Raw genomic sequence first — 19,843 nt, 5'->3', positions numbered from 1 at the left:
TCCTAGGAAAATAGGCTAGAAAATATACAATGTGTAACTCTTCACGAGCCCATTTTACATCTTGACACATATTACATTGCACTTTGGCGAGATTTTTAATCACAAGCTAAAATTATAAAAAATTTAGTATTTTTCCGCTCTCGCGTCCACCGCAGTGCCACTCTTGCACTTGCTCCTTTCACTCTTGCTTTTCCTCTTGACCTCTTCTGCTTTGTCTCTGCTTTGTCTTCTGCTGCCTTGTTTGCTTGTTTCACCGTATGCCAAAATAGACACTATCAAGAAGCTTAACACACACACACACACATAGAGCTAGAAGCTTGGGGCTCACTAACCGCTTAGCATGTATTGAAATTCACACTTCAAGACTTACTAGCAACCTATTGCTACATCATTCATGCACACAAACACATTAAACACACACTTAATCGTTGATTCATCCTTCACACACTCTCTTTACCTAGAGCATACACACATCAAAACTACTCATTCCTTGATTAAAACCAATGAAAAGAAGCTTGAAATTGAGAGTAGAACACATGGAGAAACCTTGCCTTGCATTAGATTAGGAAATGGATACAAAATGCGCACATAGGAAGCGCCGCAAGAAACCTTCTCTTCTCTTTGATAGCTCCACTAGTTTTAGCCAAGTGAGATTATGACTCTAAAAACCCTAACTAGTCACTTATAAGCCTAGGCTTAGTTTTTTAGAGTCCTGCAATTACATGGCTTTAATTAAATCTAGGATAATTACAATTTGGAAGCCCTTGGCCCTGTTTTACAAATGGATTTAATTACAAGCTGGGCTTTTTACAAAATAGGCTTTTGGTTACGGGAATTTTTAAAATTTTGGTCACCACCGCTAGCTTCTTTTTCTTTGATCTCCTTCTTTCGGCTGCTTCCTTATGCTTTCTTTTTGTTGCTATTTTGCACTTTCGCAAACACTCCCCCCCTCGGATTCTGGCGTTTAAGTAGGAGGCTTGGTTTAGCTGCTTCAAGGACGCTTTGAGGTCCCTGCCTTGCTGTCGCTTCTTGCAAGCTAATTTAATCTTTCCAATACTTGTTGGTATTTGTAAAAGTATCTTTCTCTTTGAGCATCTTCCATTATATCCCTGAGGGGATTTTTAAGTTCTTGCGCTTGATAGGCCACTAGCTTGGCTACTAGGTCATCAACCATTGGGCTGAACATGTGGCTTTGATACTCAAAGAAACTGGTGTAGAAGGCATCTTCAAATGTCTGCATGAAGAAGGCAAAAATTGTTGATGAGCAAACAACCCCATGATGTTGGGCGTTGGTGCTGTATGTAGATCCCATGAAAGGCCTTGCCTACCTTCTAAGAATCTAGTCCAAGGAGCCCTGCTAGCTATGTTGTCGTGGAACTCCGTGATGCAGACATGCAACACGCGGGCTATTTTGCTTAGCATAATGCACACTAGGTCAGGCACTCCTGTACTGAGCATGTTTATCATTTGCTGGGATCCCTGTTGGCTTTTGGCCCTGGCAGTAGTGGGTAATTTAGCCATGTAGGCTGTGTTTTGATTCTACGTTCAAAGTCTTCCCATGTCTTGCATCTTTGTATTGGGCAGTATGTCGGATCAATGCGCTGCTCAACAGGGGCCCTTGCATAGACTGTCCGTCATTCTGGTACCTTTTTGAAGAATGCTCGCCTCCACTTAGGCTGATTTTGCATGACCGTCTTGTTTGCCACTCACTCAAAGTGATGGGATAATAGCCACCCCTTCCCCCAGAGGGCAGTCTGGTGTGAGTCGCTCTTTTGTCTTCATAACTTCAAACTTCATTAAGGCGCATGGCAGTGTACTTGGCTTGTTGTAAAGCTTAGTGATTTCTCCTTCTTTGAAATATGCAAGGTTTGCACTATGGGGTATCCTCTTTTCCCACTCTATGCACTCCTTCTGTACTGGCTCTATGGCCTCATCTAGCAATTTGTACAGCCTTTTCTCTGCCTCACCAAAGCATCATATTCCTCTTGTTGGATAGGTGGGTCTTCTGAGGTTGTTTCTTCTTGGGTTGGCGGCTCATCAGTGGTTGTTTCTAAAAATTCCATTCCTTGTTTTATTTGCTCAGGGGCAGGTAAACTTGGAGCCGCTTCTTGCAGGGGCAATTCCTTCTGAGCACTTTCCAGCTGAGCTTGGACTTCTTTGAGTTTAGCATTGAATTCTGCCTCCTTGCTTGTAATAAAGACTTCAGCAAGATAATCCAGCTGCAGCTCCTTGGACTTGACTTGGCCCTGGAGATTTTCACATTCTCTCTTGAGAGCAGTGTCTGTGCTTGTTGCTGCAGGAGCTGCCAGGACGGGGTCAGCTAGTAATTTGTCAAGAGTAGTTTCAGCTGCCATGCGTCTTTCATTCGCCGTTTGCAAAGCAAGCTTCATCATTTGACTTTCTGCTTCTTTGATTTTTAGCTGGCTTTCTACATGTATCGCCCTTTCATTTAAGAATTCTTTACTTCTTGTACATTTTGCTTCAAAGAGGTTGGACTTGATTGCTACTTGCTCTTGCAAGGTTTCTATCTGCGTGGTTTGTAAAGCGTCCACAGCCTTATAGCCTTCAACCATCTCAGAGTCTACAATATCCTTGGCATTTTCTCTTTGATGTGCGTTAACTTTACTGATCTTTACCATTCTGTCTTATAAATTTCTTCTAAGTAGTACTCAATCTCCTGATTTGGCTCCTCTCCATCGGAATCCTTGCCTGAATTTTCTTTTTTAGCTTGCTCTGGCCCTTGAGGCTATGTGCTAGTTCCTACTTGGACAGCTGGGAGCCTATGTTTGTGGCTTTCCTTTCAAATAGTCTTCTTGATCAGTGTGATACCCGTGCTGCTTTCAAGATCTATCGCTGGTATTTCCAACGAGGCTTTGCCTTTTCTTTTGAGTATCAATCCCCTTTTTGCCTGCTCTGGGCTCTTCTCCTGCGTCTTCTCTGTTAGAAGTCATCTCCTATCTATTTGTATACACCAGGGCCTCTGTTGTGGGTGTGCCCGCCCGTATATCATTTTTCCACACTCCTCGTATTTTTTTCCCTATTTTTCCCATTTTTTCCTAGTGGCTGGAGGGCTGCCAGGTGATGCCAGGACCACTCTGAGGCTGGCCGACTGCATCTGTAGCAGTCGTGGGCTATCTGAGTGCTGGCCGACTTGTTCTGTGCAGACGTGGGGCACCAGATGCTGGCCGACTGCTGTTTTTCAGCAGTCGTGGACATTTTGTCAGTCGTGGGCCTCTTCCAGAGCTGGCCGACTGCCCTCATGGGCTTGTATATATTCCCCCCCATCCTCCTCCACTTTCTCATTCAGATATCTCCGGGATCTTGTGTATAGAGAAGAGTTTACACACATCTCTCAGTGTTTCTTGTGCTGATTATTTTCTGCAGTCTACTTGCTCTTGTCTACCCAAGTTTGCATATCATTTCCGCTGCATATTCTGACATGGTATCAGAGCCCTAGGCTCTAGTAGATCTTGGGCGTTTTTCTGAGCAAGAGGGGGAGCAACAGGTTGCTGATCGGTGGACTGTTTCGGGCTGAACGGGAAGTGAAGGTGCAAGAGGAAGGCGGGCAGAGGGGCTGGACAGCCACTTGCATATATTCTGATTTTCAGATTTTTCCCACCCACCCACCCTTTCAGGTTACTCTCCGAGATGGCGGATTTACTCGAGATGGCAGAGAAGCACGTGAAGATTCCGACTCTTCCCACGTTCCCAGTGGATCGGCAGTTGGACGGGTCCAATTATGGCATCTGAAAGGTCATGATGGAGTCAGTTCTAGAGTCATATGATCTTGCTGATTTTATTATCAAAGGGGTGCCAAGGCCGGAAGCTGAGGAAGGGAAGGTTTTATCAGCGAGGAAGGACCGAGAGGCACAGGCACAAATGTGGGACCGTGTCAACGCCAGGGTCCGGTCATTTATATTCCTCAATTGCACACCACAGGTGATCAACCATGTGAAGCACATGACGCTGGCGAGAGGCATATGGGAGCACTTGGCTTCTTTGTACAACAGGGTGTCACCCATGAAGCGGATATCCTTGGAAGTGCAGATGCGGGTTATGAACCCTGCAAAGTCTTCGACGATGCGAGAACACATTAACAAGCTGCAGGCCCTTCAGCAGGAAGTCCTTCAAGCTGGGAAAGAGATATCGTCCGAAGATATGGCCATCACGTTACTTTCCCACTTGCCTGGTCAGTATTCCGCTTTCTATTCCTCGTTGATCACGAGTAGCAGGCTCAGCACCATTACTTGGGAGGAGCTTGTGCCAATGGTCTTGGACCAGGAGGAACGTTTCACGAACCCTCCTCACGGCGGAGGTTCGGAGGCCTTAACTGGCCAACGGTCGAAAGGCCGTAATACCAACAAGGGCAAAGGGAAGGCTTCACCAGATAAGTCTTTGTTCTATGTAGACGTGGGGCACCAGATGCTGGCCGACTGCTGTTTTTCAGCAGTCGTGGACATTTTGTCAGTCGTGGGCCTCTTCCAGAGCTGGCCGACTGCCCTCATGGGCTTGTATATATTCCCCCCCATCCTCCTCCACTTTCTCATTCAGTTATCTCCGGGATCTTGTGTATAGAGAAGAGTTTACACACATCTCTCAATGTTTCTTGTGCTCTTGTCTACCCAAGTTTGCATATCACTTCCGCTGCATATTCTGACATTCTCCTCCTCAATAGCTGGTCTCTCCGGCATTACCGGGTTTGGATCTACTCTTTGGAGTTCAATGACTAGAACTTCTTCAGTAGATGTGGGTATTAAAGTTGAGTCTAAAGTCTCTTCATTTTCTTCTTCTTTCTGCACAGGCAACAAAATTTTAGTAGGCTTAGTAATTACTTCTTTTTTTTGTGATGTATCTGAGCCGTTTTGTTGAGTTGGCGGAGTTGCAGTAGCTATGCCATTGGCTTGCTCTAATGGCTGCTCTTCCTGGACTGCTTGTTCTATTTGGGTTGTAGACATAGGAGCTGTTAGAGCCTCCTCTTGTGTCGTAGGTGGTGTGCTGGGTAAATCCCGTTGTTGCTCCTCTTGCTCCTCCACAGTAGGTTGTTGAGCACTCTCTACCTCCATAGGGGTAGGTTTAGGCGTCAATTTTGCGTGTGTTGTGCTTGTTGGGGAAGGAGTCCATTGATCAGTTCTTCTTATTTGTTTTGAGGTTACAGGGCTTATGATCTCCACTGAGGAAGTCTTTTCCACTTGAGCCCATGTATGTTCCTCTTGTAACCTCAATTCCACCTCTGTTTGCTGCGGCGTTTGCTCCTCTTCTTTGATCAGTAAGCCCATTCTCTCCTTCATCGTCTTCATCTTCTTGCTAAGCTGGTCTACGTCCTCGTCAAGTATTTCTATCAACTTTCTTTTAGGTGCTTCAGCTTCCTCTTGTTGCCTTTGTAATTACTCTTGGACAATGTTCTTGCCTTTGTTCTCTAAGATATTCTATTCATGAAGTATGGACATTCTTTTTGCACAATCCCGGATGGTCCTCGGGTCTTCCTTTTGCTTTGTTCTTCTTTTTGGGTTGACAAGCTTTTCCTTCTCTCTCTTGCTTAGTGGGTCCTTGGGCTTCATGCCTTTCTTGAGTGCCTGGTACATCCCCTTGGTGAGCTGTTCCTTCTGAGTTGTTTCTGCAAAAATCGGCCTTGTTTGTGCCGTCTTGCTTGGCTTCTGATTCAAAGGTACCAGGAGATTGTCAATCATGCTCAATGCTTGATAAGCAATGTGGGTGAGCATTAACCATTGGCTAAGTGGGGATGGGTGGTCATGCCTTTGCTTTGCTTGTATGAAATCATATCCTGCCTGATATGTCTGCTGAAATCTCCTGCCACCCTTTGATTTTGCATGAGGGCCTTTGTGAGGAATCCAGCTATCCTTTTGTTGGGTTGTGGCTTTCCCATGGCAAAGTGTTGAGAGTACAGCCTCATGGGAAGCTCAATCTCCTTGTGGATGAGATCTGCAAAATATTTGTTTCCTCTCCTGTTTGTTGTGGTGGTGGGGTATGGGAATGGCTCTTGCTATTGTGGGCAAGTGGAGTGCCTCACTGATAACATCCTCTGTAATATTTACTTGTACTTTATTCCCATTTGCATCTGTTAATTTTGCGGTGCTGTCCTTGTTGATTGTAGTCATGAGCTCATAAGCGCGCATGGCGTCTATTCCCCATGATGGCAATTTGAAGCAGCCATCGAGGCCTACTTGGGCGAAAGCCTTCTTGCATTCTTCTTTGGCATGAAGCTCGAAGAAGCTCTCTAGCGGCAACACAATGCCCACCTTCTTGTCTTCTTTGTCCATGAAGTAGCCTTTGAACAAGCACGTGTTCTCGCTTTCCAAGGCTTTTGTATCAATGTAGCTCACGTACATAATCCGTAGATCAGTTGGCTCGTATGGATCCATGCCCGACGGCTCCTGTGGCCTTTGCTTCTTTTTGCCCTTTTGCTTGACCTTAGGACTACTCGTAGAGATGCTTCCTGTCATAAGCAACACTTAAAGCGATTAGAATCGAGCGTTGTAAGCTTGTTTGCTTTCTTGCATTGCGTCCTTGCTTTATTAGTTGTTAGTTTGGTCAGAAGTTAGCATCGAGTGCACTATGCAATGATGATATGTGTATGGTGAGTGAGATGGTATGCAATGTGCATGATGTATGCAAGCATGCAAGAAGGTATGGTATGCCAACTCTTTTTTCCCTCCCATTCTGTTCCTGCGGACTCCGACAGCTGCTTTAGGCCTGCCCTGGCTTCTTTACTTGTTTGGCTGCTGTATTTGATAGTAAGTATGGCCTTCTATCTTCAAGGGTGGCTAGCCAAATGATTGGTTAGCAATTTAGATCGGTCCCGAGGGTCTAAGATGTCAAGTCTGCCCTTGTAGGTTCTTGGAAGCTGTATCTATTTGATTTTTAGGGTTATTATGATATTTTCCCTGTTTTAAAGCCTTGTATGAGTCATGAGAGCCCTTCCGCACACTTTCCAACACTATCTTGCTGATTTTCTTGCTTTCTTGATGATGATTTATGAAATAAATGCTAGATAGTATGCGTATGCATGTGTTGATTGTGTGAGAGTAGTTTACAAGCCATTTCACAACATAAATGGTTGGAACGCGTTTTGATTGGTCGAAACGCTTTTGACTAATTTTGGGCTAAAATTGACATGCAATGACATATTCTATTTGCACACATGATGTACATTATTTTGACATACTTGGATATGAATTGGCACATGCATTTGATGTTCAAATGTGAGATTTTGGCGGGGTAGATCCAACATCCGTTTCCTATCTTTTTGACATTGTATAGCTTTGTGGATTTTGAAATCTATGCATTAGAATGATGGTAGTGAGGTGGTGAATGAGATGATGTGTTTCAATTTGCATTTTGCTGTTGATCTGGTCGAAACGCGTTTCGACGATTTTTTACATCAATTTGAACTGGAGCAGGTGCCCCATGTTCTTGACATGTGTGTGGTCCTTGTGTGTAGTTTTGGAGTGATTTGGACTATTGTACTTATGTGAATCCATGAGGTTTGTGCGGTGGGTCTCGTGGCGGTCTCGTGCTTTGTACGGTCTCGTGCTTTAGTGTGCATGCACTACACATATTTAGACATCAACCTTATGTTGTATGTCATGGGTTGATGTTGCGGAGCTCGTAGTCCGTATGTGAGGGCAAAAAACCAGGTCGCTCTAGGTGATTTCGTGCTCTCCAAAGCTCTCAAGTCGCAAATGACTAGAAAATGAGCCTATGTGCCTATATTCCAAAATGTGCCTGCCAACTAACCCCTAGTTTTTTTGTGCACCAATGTGCCCAATAGACTTTATACTTACGCTACGGGTCGAGTCTTGCCTCAATCGAAGCGTTGTGGGCGGATAAGTGAAATTTTGAAGTTTGCTCAAATCACGCCCCAACTTTCTTGTTGGTCCGCCATAGTGTGTAGTTTAGTCGTTTGCAGTTGAAATAATTTTTTGGTATTTTTGCTTCTTGTTATTAAATTTTAAGCAAAAATAGCAAAAAAATAGCAAAAATCAGCAAATAAATACAAACACCCACCAGGAATTTTTGAAAACCCTTTGTAGTCAATATAACGTAAAATCAAAGCAAAATAGTTGACGTTCTCAAGATTTGGCGCTCAATTTTATCATTTTTTGGCCAACATCTTAAGTTATGGGTTACAAACTAGCTGTTCACGGCGGCTGATTTTTCCACATCACGTGCGTACACACACCTAGGGGTTCAATTAGAGTGGTCCCCAACTACCTCTAAGTGCTTGTGCATGGCTTATTAAAGCCAAATTAGCCTGATTTTTGTTGGAATTAGGGTTGCAGGAATGCACACACAACTTCAAGAAGATGAGGAAGCTTGAGCACAACACAGTAGTGTATTATGAGTGCCAAAATGAAAGATTACAAGCCCTAGAAGATAATGGGCGTATATACAATGCACGGGGGAAAAAACCTCCTAGTGAGGGAAAAAGTGCCCCGGCGGTCCTAAGTGTGTTCACACACATCACTACTATAATATGGTAACAAATCCCCCCTGGAGTGATGCGGTGAACAAGAGCTAGCACTCATGTATAGGGAAGTGTCTAGCTATGTGGACGAATCCACAAAAGGGAGTAAGCCCAAAGCTTTGCGAAAAGCTTCGAACTTCTCACGAGGCAGAGCCTTTGTGAAAAGGTCTGCAAGGTTATCCTGTGTTGGCACATAAGCCAAACTGATCTCTCCTGCAGAGAGTCTCTCCCTGACATAATGGTAGTGCACCTCAATGTGCTTCGTACGAGCATGGAACACTGGGTTCCGCGCAACTGCCAATGCGCTCTGACTGTCAGTGAAGATGGTGGTGGCAGATGGCTGCCCAACACCCAAATCAGCCATAAGGCGTCTGAGCCACACACACTCAACCGTAGCTGTGAAAGCTGCCCTGTACTCAGCTTCACAACTAGAAGTGGCCACAGTAGGCTGCTTCTTGCTCAACCATGATATGCATGAGCTTCCAAGCATGAAGCAAAAACCACTCGTGGACACGCGTGTGTCATAACAACCAGCCCAGTCAGAATCTGAAAAAGCATGTAAATCTGGCGGCAATGATCCCCCCTTGGGATAAAACAACCCAAGATGCCGAGTACCACTCAAATAGCGAAAGATACGCTTCACTGCCTGCCAATGCTTAATGCCTGGGCTATGCATAAATCTGCTCACCTGTGAGACTGCAAACTGAATGTCTGGCCTCGTAATGCATACATAAATGAGGCAACCAACAGCTGTCTGATAGAGTGTGACATCAAAGTGATCTCCAGCATCATGAAGACTCAACTTCAAACCTGTCTCCATTGGAGTAGCAATAGGCTTGCAGTCTTCAAGGCCAAATCTCCGCAACAATGTTTCAATATACTTTGTCTGACACAAAGCAATACCTCCATCACACTGCTTAAATTGTATCCCCAAATAATGATGCAAATGCCCCAAATCTGACATCTCAAAAGAGGCATTCAAATCAGCCTTAAAATCAGCAATATGACTCTCATTTGGTCCTGTGAGCAGCATGTCATCGACATAGAGAGCAATGATTAGATGTACACCATCCACACGTTTAACATACAAAGTGCTTTCTGTTGGACTATTCTGAAACCCATGTGCAGTCAAATATGCATGTATTTTTTCATACCAAGCTCGTGGAGCTTGCTTTAAACCATATAAAGCCTTTTTTAACCTGCACACTTTGTTTTCCTGCCCTCTTTGAATAAAACCACGAGGCTGCGATACATACACCTCCTCATGCAAATCTCCATTTAAGAACGCAGTCTTTATGTCCAGCTGATGTACATTCCAACCATTATGAGCTGCTAATGCACAGATGCTACGAACAGTGGTCATACGACATGTGGGAGCAAAAGTCTCATCAAAATCAATGCCCTTCTCTTGAGCATAACCTTTTGCAACAAGCCTAGCCTTATGGCGATCCACTGTGCCATCAGGCTTACGCTTCAATTTGTATACCCACTTAGTGCCAATGGCCTTCTTGCCAGGAGGCAAGTCACATAAAGACCATGTACCATTCTTCATAATAGCATCGTATTCTGCTTGCATAGCAGCCATCCAATTTTCTGAACTTTGTGCCTCATCAAATGAAACAGGCTCACTTTCATCGCACATACTAGAAACAGCCAATGCATAACAATCTGACGCATAAGAGGCACCATGAGAGCCAGAACGAGTGCGACTAGACAAAGGGGCATCCAACTTGCTGTCACGCAAAGTCTGCACCAGCCATCTAGGCATATTCCTAGAGCCCTCAATCTCTTGTCTCTCATCCTCAAGTGCATCATGCACATCTGCATCAGATATAGGCTGATCTGTGCCATCATTTAAAACCTGCATAGGCTGAAAAACTGCCTCATGAGGTATTGCACTTGACTGTGCACCACTGAAAAGAGGCAACAATGTATCATAGACATCACGTGAGCTGATATCTGTCTCCTTAGTACATGAAACCAAGGGCTGAACTGCATCTTCCACAAATACAACATCACGGCTAACCAAAATGCGCTTTGTCTGTGGATGATACAAACGATAGCCTTTGCTGTCAGCACTATATCCAACAAAAATACATTTGACAGCTTTGTCATCCAATTTTCTGCGATGTTGCACAGGCACTAATGCATATGCCAGGCAACCAAAAACACGTAAATGGCCAACAGATGGCTTGCGGCCATGCCAAGCCTCATATGGAGTGACAACCTGTAATGCTTTGGTGGGACACCTGTTTAGTACATAAGTGGCACACATGACAGCCTCAAGCCAAAAACCATGTGGTAGACTTTGACTCTTAACCATACATCTTGCCATTTCCATGAGAGACCTGTTTTTCCTCTCAGCCACACCATTTTGCTGTGGTGTATACGGCACTGTACATTGGTGTTTTATCCCACGCTCAGCCAGAAATGCATTAAATTCTGAAGACATATACTCCCCCCCTCGATCTGAACGGAGGGTGCCCATCTTACTTTCTGACACATTTTCAGCCATAACCAAAAACTGTTTGAAGCACAAAAACACTTCGGACTTTGCCTTCAAAGGATATACCCATGCATGTCTGGTAAAATCATCAATGAAAGTCACGAAGTAAAGGTAGTTTCCAAATGATGGAGTTTGCATGGGACCACAAACATCACTGTGAACAAGCTGCAATCTGCGTTCAGCTCTCACTGATCCATCTTTGGGAAAGGAAGCACGCTGCATTTTACCCAATATGCAGCCCTCACAAACATGCTTGACAGGTGCCTCAAGCTTAGGCAAAGAAGACACCATTTCAGATTTCTGCAGGCGCAGCAAACTTGCAAAATTCAGATGACCAAAACGTGCATGCCACAGTTTTGCATTTGAAATAGCCTGCGTATCCATAATAGCACATGCTGAATCCTCTACACATTTGCCATCCATATTGAGCTTATACAGCCCTCGACATAGTGAACCAGATGCTACAATGATGTCACCACAAGAGAGATCATGAACAGTACATCTGTCATCCACAAATTTTACAACCAAACCTGTTTTGGCAAATGCGGAGACTGACAGCAGATTCTTTTTGATCCCTGGCACATACAATGCATCAAAAAGTGTAAAGGTGTTGCCATTTGCAACATTCAGCACAATCTGTCCAACTCCTTTAACGGGATAAGAGGAGTTATTGGCACAAGTGACAGTATTCCCTGTGGGAGCAGACTCAAGGAAAGTGAATAAACTGCGCTGCGAGGTGATATGCTTAGTGGCACCACTGTCAAAGTACCATACATCTGAATCTACTGCAGACATACATGTGTCATGCAAAGATGGGTCATAACTGCACTGCGCATTGAATGCCCATTCTGTATCTAGCACAACATTAGCAGATTCATTGTTAGAAGGAGAGGCATCTGCAACAGCCATACCAGCCTCTTTCTTCTTAGCCTCTTTCGCAGCCAGCTTAGGACACGCTTTGATGACATGATCATTTCCCTTACAGTACTTGCAAAATGTCTTCTGTTTGTCACCCTTCTTCTCATCTTTGTCTTCCTTCTTTGGTTGCGCAGCATTTGCAGATTTCTGCTTACTAGAAGAAAAGCCAGCTTTACCTTTCCCGCTTCTCTGACTAGCACCGAAAGCTTGATCTGCGACACGCATAATATTCCTGTTTTGCCTTGACTGGTCTTCTTGCAACAAAACAGAAACTAACTCCTCAAATGATAAGGCATTGGGATTGCCTTTCATCATCAAGCGAAGAGTGGAAGCAAAACCCTGATAAGAATTTGGTAGACCATTCAAAACAGTCTGCACAAGTGAACTGTCTGACAGGATTTCATCTGCAGAAATGAGCTGCTCTTTGAAATCCTTGATCTTTGTCAAAAAGCTATCCATAGAATCACCTTCGTTCATATGCTCATTCTCCAACTGTTTTCGGAGGTAAGCAACACGAGCCTCATTTCTTGCCTGATACAATGTGGCAAGTACATCCCAAGCATCCTTAGAAGTCCTGCAGGAGCGAATATGTGGGATAATGGTACGTTTGACAGACAGCGCAATCAAGGCATGAGCCTGCGCATCTCTACCATCCCAACGAATATGCTCTGCTGAAAGTGGTGGTTCTCGAACAGCTGCTACAGCACTTGTGCCTGCACCATCATCAACAGTACCTGTTTCTGATGTGTTTGCAGCATTTCCAGCCACAATAGGACGTGCATCAATACCCTGCACAATATTCCATAACCCCTTTGCTACCAATACATGTCGCATCATATATGCCCACAATGGATAGTTGGTGCCATCCAACTTATCCTCAGCAGCCAACATGCGGAATACATCATTGTTGTCAGCCATGGCCAATGACTGTACTACTAGATATAAATGCTGTCTGCAAGAGGTAAACCTGTATAAAATCGACCTGTGCTATATAGCACAGCCCAAAACAGACGAATGGGCACCTGTCCTGCAGATTTTAATCTTGACAGAAAATCTGCACAGTAGGACGATTTTGCCTGCGCAGTACTTGGAATGCAAAAACGGAGGGCGAAACGACTTCAGATCAAAATTCTGAGAAAAACGAGCCCTACGGGCTCACCCACGGCATATACTAACCTGCAGACGCTCGTGAAACCTCGTTGCAATCGGAGGAGATGAAGCGGCAGGTGCCGGTGATGCTGCCCGGGAGAAGGAAGCCTGCTCTGATACCAATTGTTGGAATTAGGGTTGCAGGAATGCACACACAACTTCAAGAAGATGAGGAAGCTTGAGCACAACACAGTAGTGTATTATGAGTGCCAAAATGAAAGATTACAAGCCCTAGAAGATAATGGGCGTATATACAATGCACGAGGGAAAAAACCTCCTAGTGAGGGAAAAAGTGCCCCGGCGGTCCTAAGTGTGTTCACACACATCACTACTATAATATGGTAACAATTTTCATCTTGAATTGCTCTTTTTTTGTGTTTTCTTCAAAGCTTTTTTACATTGACAGTTATTGCAATAGCAGCCATTCTCCCCCCCTCCTTGCCAAAGTCATCTTGACTTTGTTGGGTCAAGGTGTGTATGTGCATGGGTGGTGGTAAGAGTGCCTAATGCGTGTAGCCCTATATGCATACTCGATGAAGTGGTAGTGCACCTCGATGTGCACCCTATATGTCACTCTATATGAAGTGGTAGTGCACCCTATATGTCACGAGCCAAGACCCTATCTTTGATGAAGTGGTAGTGCACCTCGATGTGCTTTTCCCTCACATAGAACATTGGGTTTTGTGCCAACTATATACTGCTAAGGTTGTCGCAGTACATGAAAATCCGCCTGTGACCTATAGTCCAACTCTGTAAGTAGCATCTCCAATTCTATAAGTAGCATCTCCAATTCTGTAAGTAGCATCTCCAACCATGCTACCTCACATGCTACTACTGCAACATCCTTGTACTCAGCCTTTATGCTTGAAAAAGAAACGGTGGGTTGCTTCTTGCTGCTCCATGTGATAGTAGCAATCTCAAGTCAAAACATGAAGTCGCTAATAGATCATTGATTAGATAGACTACCAGTCCAATCTGCATCTCTATAACCATAAAGCTATACATTTATGCCAGTCTCATAAAAGAGTGCATAATTTAAGGTAGCACTCAATAGCACAATGTGCACCTCACCACATCTAAATGTGGCTTCATGGTTGGGAACCTACATAAACTATCTCTCAAGCCCTACTGTGTAATGGAGGCACAGTAGTAAGTTGGGCTTTGAAGTTACAAAAGATAGTTTTTCTCTCTACCACACAGAAGCAAAATATGTAGCACTCACAGATGCTAGAAAAGAAATTGTCTGGCTTGACAGGTTTTTTGAGGAGCTTGGAAGTAAGCAAGACAATTGTGTCTTGTACAGTGACAATCAAAGTGCCATTCGCCTAGCAAAGAATTTAGCCTTTCACTCAAGGATGAAGCACATAGAACTAAGGTATCACTTCATACACACTCTTTTGGAAGAGAGACAGCTAAAGCTTGATAAAGTACACACAAGCAAGAATCTTGCAGACATGTTGACAAAGGTGGTTAACAAGGAGAAGCTGAGCTTTTGCTCACCTTCAATTGGTATAAATGGATAAGAAGCTAGGATGGAAAGTAGTCACAGGTTTTACTGGAGATCAGTCTCCAAGTGGGAGAAAGGTACAATGACACCGTGCCAAAAGCTTCCAATTTCTCCCACTTGTGAAGCTCAAATCTTAAAAAAACCTTGAAGCTAACATGTTACAGAATCAGGCTTACAAAATGCACATATGGTAGGACAAAGTAAGACCAAGAAAGGCCATCATTGTTAATAGTGATAAAACTATGCAGCCAATGGCTCTTCCTAACAGTATTAGTAGCAATCAGCACCTTCCATCTCCAAAAGCGATTACTCTTTTGTCTGTGTAGATAACACAATCTAAGAACACACACATACACACACACACACACACACAAGAATGCCCACCTACCTCTCCTACTCTTAAGGCAAGTTTTAGCATGCCAAAAAAAAAACCCATTACCCCTAGAAAATCAAATAAATAAGCGCTCGCCGTGTACATTTCCAAAAGTGGCAACCTACTTAAATAATGGGCAAAAGCCAAGACTCTCAAGTCTGAACAAAATGAGAAGGTCTTCAGGAGGGGATGGGAGGGGACCTCCATCTGGGCTGCTTAACAAAAAATTTGTACAATGTAAGGTCTGCAGAGGGGCCTCTTAGGGAAAGGAAGAAAATGAGAGTAGAGAGATACCAGCTTGTCCAAAATTTCAGGTGCTCGAGAGCCAAAGGCACGAGCACAAGCATCTCGACCCAAGGGCCGAACCTCTTCGGCCAACTCCCGCTCGCCCTGAGGAGCGTTCGCCACCAGCACTAGCACCCTCACATTTCCTGGCTCCACAGCTTGCAAGCACTCCATTAACAGCTTGCCAGATGTCATGCACATGTTTAACAGAGGCATCATAAGTGCAGTTGCCCACATTGGCTGCGAAGTTACCATGTCTGCTGTGCTTGTTACCAGATAGGCGGGTGCATAGGAAGCCCGAATCCAATCCGCATGCTTCTTACTCAACCGCCATGTCGTCAGCAAATCATCCAGCTTATGACCCAGCTTCGCCAACATCCAGCATTCTGGTAGCTCAGTGGGAAATTCCGCCCCCACAGTCCCTGCGAACACCGCCTCCTGCGCAGCAGCATCCCTCAATTTCAAGAACTCCTTATTTATGGGCCTTAATCTTTTCCACATTGCCCTCTCCTTTACACATCTCTTGCATCCACACTTGAATCCCCATGCCTCGCACGCCTCCTCCCTCTCCCTCAAGGGGATGAATGTCTCGAAATAGGGCAGTGTTATCTCCTCCCCCGACACCATATCCCTCGCTGCGTGAATGAACACAGCTTCTCCCACATCTAACCGGCTTGCATTCGAGAGGCAAGAATGATTTATGAAAGAAGGGAGAAGCCATAAGCCACATTCAGGTTCTTCACCCCATTGCTCGGACTTAATGCGGTCCTTATCTCCAAGAAACATAAACTTTCTTTGCACTCCAAAGTTCTGTTCACTTTCTCAAGCACCCAATCTACATTCACCTCCATATCCATTCTAGCAAAACTTCCGTCTTCAGAGTCGACAGAAAACTCAGTTTTACTGAAGAGCTCAATGGAAGGCACCTCCAAAGAAATCGACGAGCTTGAACCTCCACAAAGGCTCCTAAGCTGTTGGACTAGCCTCTTGGAAGTCTTTGCGGCTTCTGTTACCTTCTTGGCCACTTTCTTCAAAGCCTTTGAGCTCACCTTCTTGCTATGAGGACACTCATCTGTACCTAAGTTCACACTAAACCTTGCAAGGGCATTGCTTACAAGCAGCAGCTCCCCAGCTTTCACATTTGATTTGACAAACAAACCCCTTCCATGGTAGTCATTGGACTTCCTTATCTCCACAGGGCCAACAAAATCATTACACTTGGGGGCATCATGAGTCTTGCAGCCGCCCAAAAGAAAAGCCGTTATATCAGCTCCTTTTACTGCCGCCTTGGCGCCACCATGAGTGCAGAACCATTTGCTATTTTCAAGCGCAGACGCAAGTTGCAGGTTCTCAGGCTCTTTCTTCAAAGCAGATGAAAGGCACAGACAAGCTTCTGTGTAAGAGCCCATCAGATGCAAAGCTCGGCCCTTGCGGTACATGCTCTTCACATGCCCAGGGTCAATCTTTAATGCCTCCTCACTGTCACCAAGCGCCTTGTCATACGCCCCAAGCTTCATCCATGCCTCGCAACGATTGGAATAAGCTAGCATAAGGGAGTGAGACACCTCACCTCCCATCCCCAAAAGCTCAGGTCCCATAAACCTTCCCATCTCGATGCACTTGGAGTAGAAAGAGACAGCTCCTTCCCAATCTTTTGAAGAGAAGCATCTGTTGCCCTCACTTCTTAAGTGGGTAAGTTGTGAAAGTGTTGCAGCGCCATTCCCTTTGATGGTGTCCACATTTACAAGGTCTGAGGGATGAAGCACCTGCAGAAACGGTATCCCACGCGTGCTGCATTTCAGAAGAGGCTCCTTGATGGCTACCTTCGATCCCTTTGGAAAGAGCTCCTGAGCTTCCTTGCAAGACACACAATGGCTATGCTTCACACAAACCCTGGCAACATGGCCCATTTCGTCCCGCAGGCAGGTCATAATCTTATTGCCATAGACCGGAAAGGCATCTGCGTCGAGAACACCATAAAGGGCCCTTCTGTGGAAACGCTGGCCAAGCTCCAAGTCTGGGAGCTTCAGGATGGGACGGAGCTTCTCAAGCGAAAGAGGGCATTCCACAGAGGAAACCCTACAGTCTCTGTCCACCTTTTCGGCATGCCGGAGACCTCTTTCATGGACCTCCAGTACTTCAATACTGTTAAAACACAAAGGCACAAGGTCATCTGCTTCGTCAAGGCTACTGTCATCCTCGTAGTCATCTCTCCCAACATCATCCTGGCTATGGTAGCATGCTGCTGTATTGGCTAACAACTCTCCTGTGCTAATGCCAAACATTTCTGGCAGCCCCATATCCATGTTGACCAGAGCAGCAGTGACTAGTAACTAAGGAAGAAAGGACTTACAAAATAAGCGGGTTTGAGTAGCAGGGGAGAATCGAGGATTCGAGGCCCGCCGTCACACGCGGCAATATTACTCCAAGTAGCGGGTCGAGAACCCGCCAGAATTTCCCGCTCGAATTCTAACGGCTTATATATGGATGATGGGGGAATGAGTCATGACCCTCCACACCATATCACACGCGGAGGCATGTGGGCCGTCTGATGCACACATGTAAATTGGGTAAACTTTGTAAATTTGGGGATAAAAGAAAATTTTGGTGGTGATTCAGAATTTGGCTGCCAAAACGGGTGCATCAGAATTGTTATGCTCATCATGCTTCATCATCCTCTCTCACGGATTAGAAGAGGGGCTGGCCGCCGTGAACTGATTCATCAGGACATTCTGCTGTAGGGTCTTTGTTATTCCTCCTTCCTTTAACTGGCGCTGGCTGGCCGTTCATGATTTGATTTAGTTCAGTTTGTTTCAGGGTGTTTTCCCTCTTTTGCTGAAGGTTTCATCAGGTCTTAGTGTCTTCCCATGGACCTTCCACATGGGACCTTGTAACCATATTCTTTTCTAATATATTCCACCGTTTTAACTATATATAAAAAAAATTTGGTGCGTTAGAAAAATTGCGTCATCCACCCCTCCTGCGTCTTGATCCCACAATCTCTCCCTACCAAGCCATGTGCTCTAACCACTACACCCGCGTGCAACTGCTGAAATTTGAGAGAGAAAAGGCAAGCGAAATTGTATATTCGGGGCAATTTCAAAAATCCGACGGCACGAACAGCTAGCCCACAATCTCCCCCCCCCCCTCAATTTTAGTCTCCACCATTGATTTTATTTGAACATGCCCGTGTGATATAGTGTAGAGAGGGATGTCCACACGATACTCGCACGGCTTGCCAAAAACATTTTTCCCGACCAAAGTGCAAAAAGTGCCGTTTGAAAGCTTTCCTGGTTTTAGATTCAAATTTGTTGGTAAAATGCATTATAATTTTTAATATTTTACCAATTTTGTTCAAGGCAAGGTTGAAAGCCAGCCTAGCCTTTGCAAATTTAACCCCGATTTTTTGGCGACCACTTACCCATCACCCCAGCTCTCCCTCTCTTATGGGATGGTGAATTTGGGATTAACAATCCTGCTTCAAAGACGGGGCCATCATTTTATAAAAACTATTCTCAAGTTCCCACAAGAAACTGATTTCAGGAAAGGAATCCCGTAGGCCCCAATCTTGATTGCCCTAACCTCTCATGATAACAGGAATCAAACCCTTGCCACAAAGATGACAAGCCATTGGTTTAACTAACACGCCCGCATGCATTTTTGTAAGGACAAGGGTACTAAGTGCAAGGCCAAGGAGAGGCTACCAAGTAAGGGTTCCTAAAAAGGTAGGGCTAGGGCATGGCCAAGGGCTCTAGAAAAGGAGATGGTTGGGTGAAGATATGGTAGCCAAAGTCCTTCTGTTCCTCACAGTCGTATTAGAGCGCAAGTTCGGTTTCTCTCTTATGCTTTGAGAGTTCGCAGGAGGGGTGCAAGAGCAAATGAGGAGGTGGTGCTGCCAAATAGCTTCGCCAGAGCATTTGCGCGCAAAGTCAACATTGCACCAATGGTCGAAAATCACTTATAGCACCTTGCATGAGCATCTTCTTTTTGCAGCACGCTCATGCGCCATAGCCAACCCCTACAAGCTCAGTTTCATACTCCATGGTTGGTCGTCTCTTTGTGAATTGTGGCCCAAGTGTTTTTATTTTAAGGGGGCAATCCCACACGAGCTCCTACCTCACATAGGAGTTTCTACCAAGCATATAACGAAATGGAAGAACTTTACCTCGCATGCATGCCTTGGAGCAAGGAAGCTCTATCATCACATTAGCAAATACTCAAGAAGGTTTGCAGTCTTAACATTTAATGTTCTCCTTTTTGCATGCTCTCTAACTATCCACACATAAGATATGAAAGAGAGTTAATACATTATAGTAAAACAAAGAAGCATTAACATTTAATGATCCATAGATCATATATATTTCAAACACACATAACACGTGTTTGCTATTCAACACCATCTTTGTGTGTGCTTTTAAATATATGGACAATTGGTTGAGCTGTTAATGTTACCTGTAACAATGACACATACTACTTGCATATTATTCCTTGTAAATGTCATGCCTAAAGTAAAATTTTAATACATAAGAGTCATTGTCGTGAATAGAAATGCATATAACATTTATCAATTATTGCCCACAAATAAGGTACAATAACTTATGAACATGTAGCTCACATTGA

General features: G+C 44.7%; 2 protein-coding genes across 2 annotated transcripts; both read right to left on the bottom strand.

The window, feature by feature from the left end:
* Positions 1-14,923: 14,923 nt before the first annotated feature.
* On the bottom strand, positions 14,924-16,457 carry LOC147607471 (uncharacterized). The gene has a single exon (XM_086790498.1). The coding sequence runs from the start codon at positions 16,007-16,009 to the stop codon at positions 15,155-15,157; it is 855 nt and encodes a 284-aa protein (XP_086646624.1). The 5' UTR covers positions 16,010-16,457; the 3' UTR covers positions 14,924-15,154.
* On the bottom strand, positions 16,065-17,529 carry LOC147607470 (methyltransferase FGSG_00040-like). Its single transcript, XM_086790755.1, has 2 exons — positions 16,237-17,529; positions 16,065-16,097 (listed from the first exon to the last, which is right to left on the bottom strand). The coding sequence occupies exons 1-2, from the start codon at positions 17,527-17,529 to the stop codon at positions 16,065-16,067; spliced, it is 1,326 nt and encodes a 441-aa protein (XP_086646881.1).
* Between the last annotated feature and the right edge of the window lie 2,314 nt (positions 17,530-19,843).

This window comes from Cibotium barometz, chromosome 55, assembly GCF_041138505.1.
Source record: "Cibotium barometz isolate CiBa-2024 chromosome 55, ASM4113850v1, whole genome shotgun sequence".
NCBI classification, from domain to species: Eukaryota; Viridiplantae; Streptophyta; class Polypodiopsida; order Cyatheales; family Cibotiaceae; genus Cibotium; species Cibotium barometz.
Note: the sequence above shows the minus strand (reverse complement) of the source record. Positions and strands in the feature narration are given on the sequence as shown.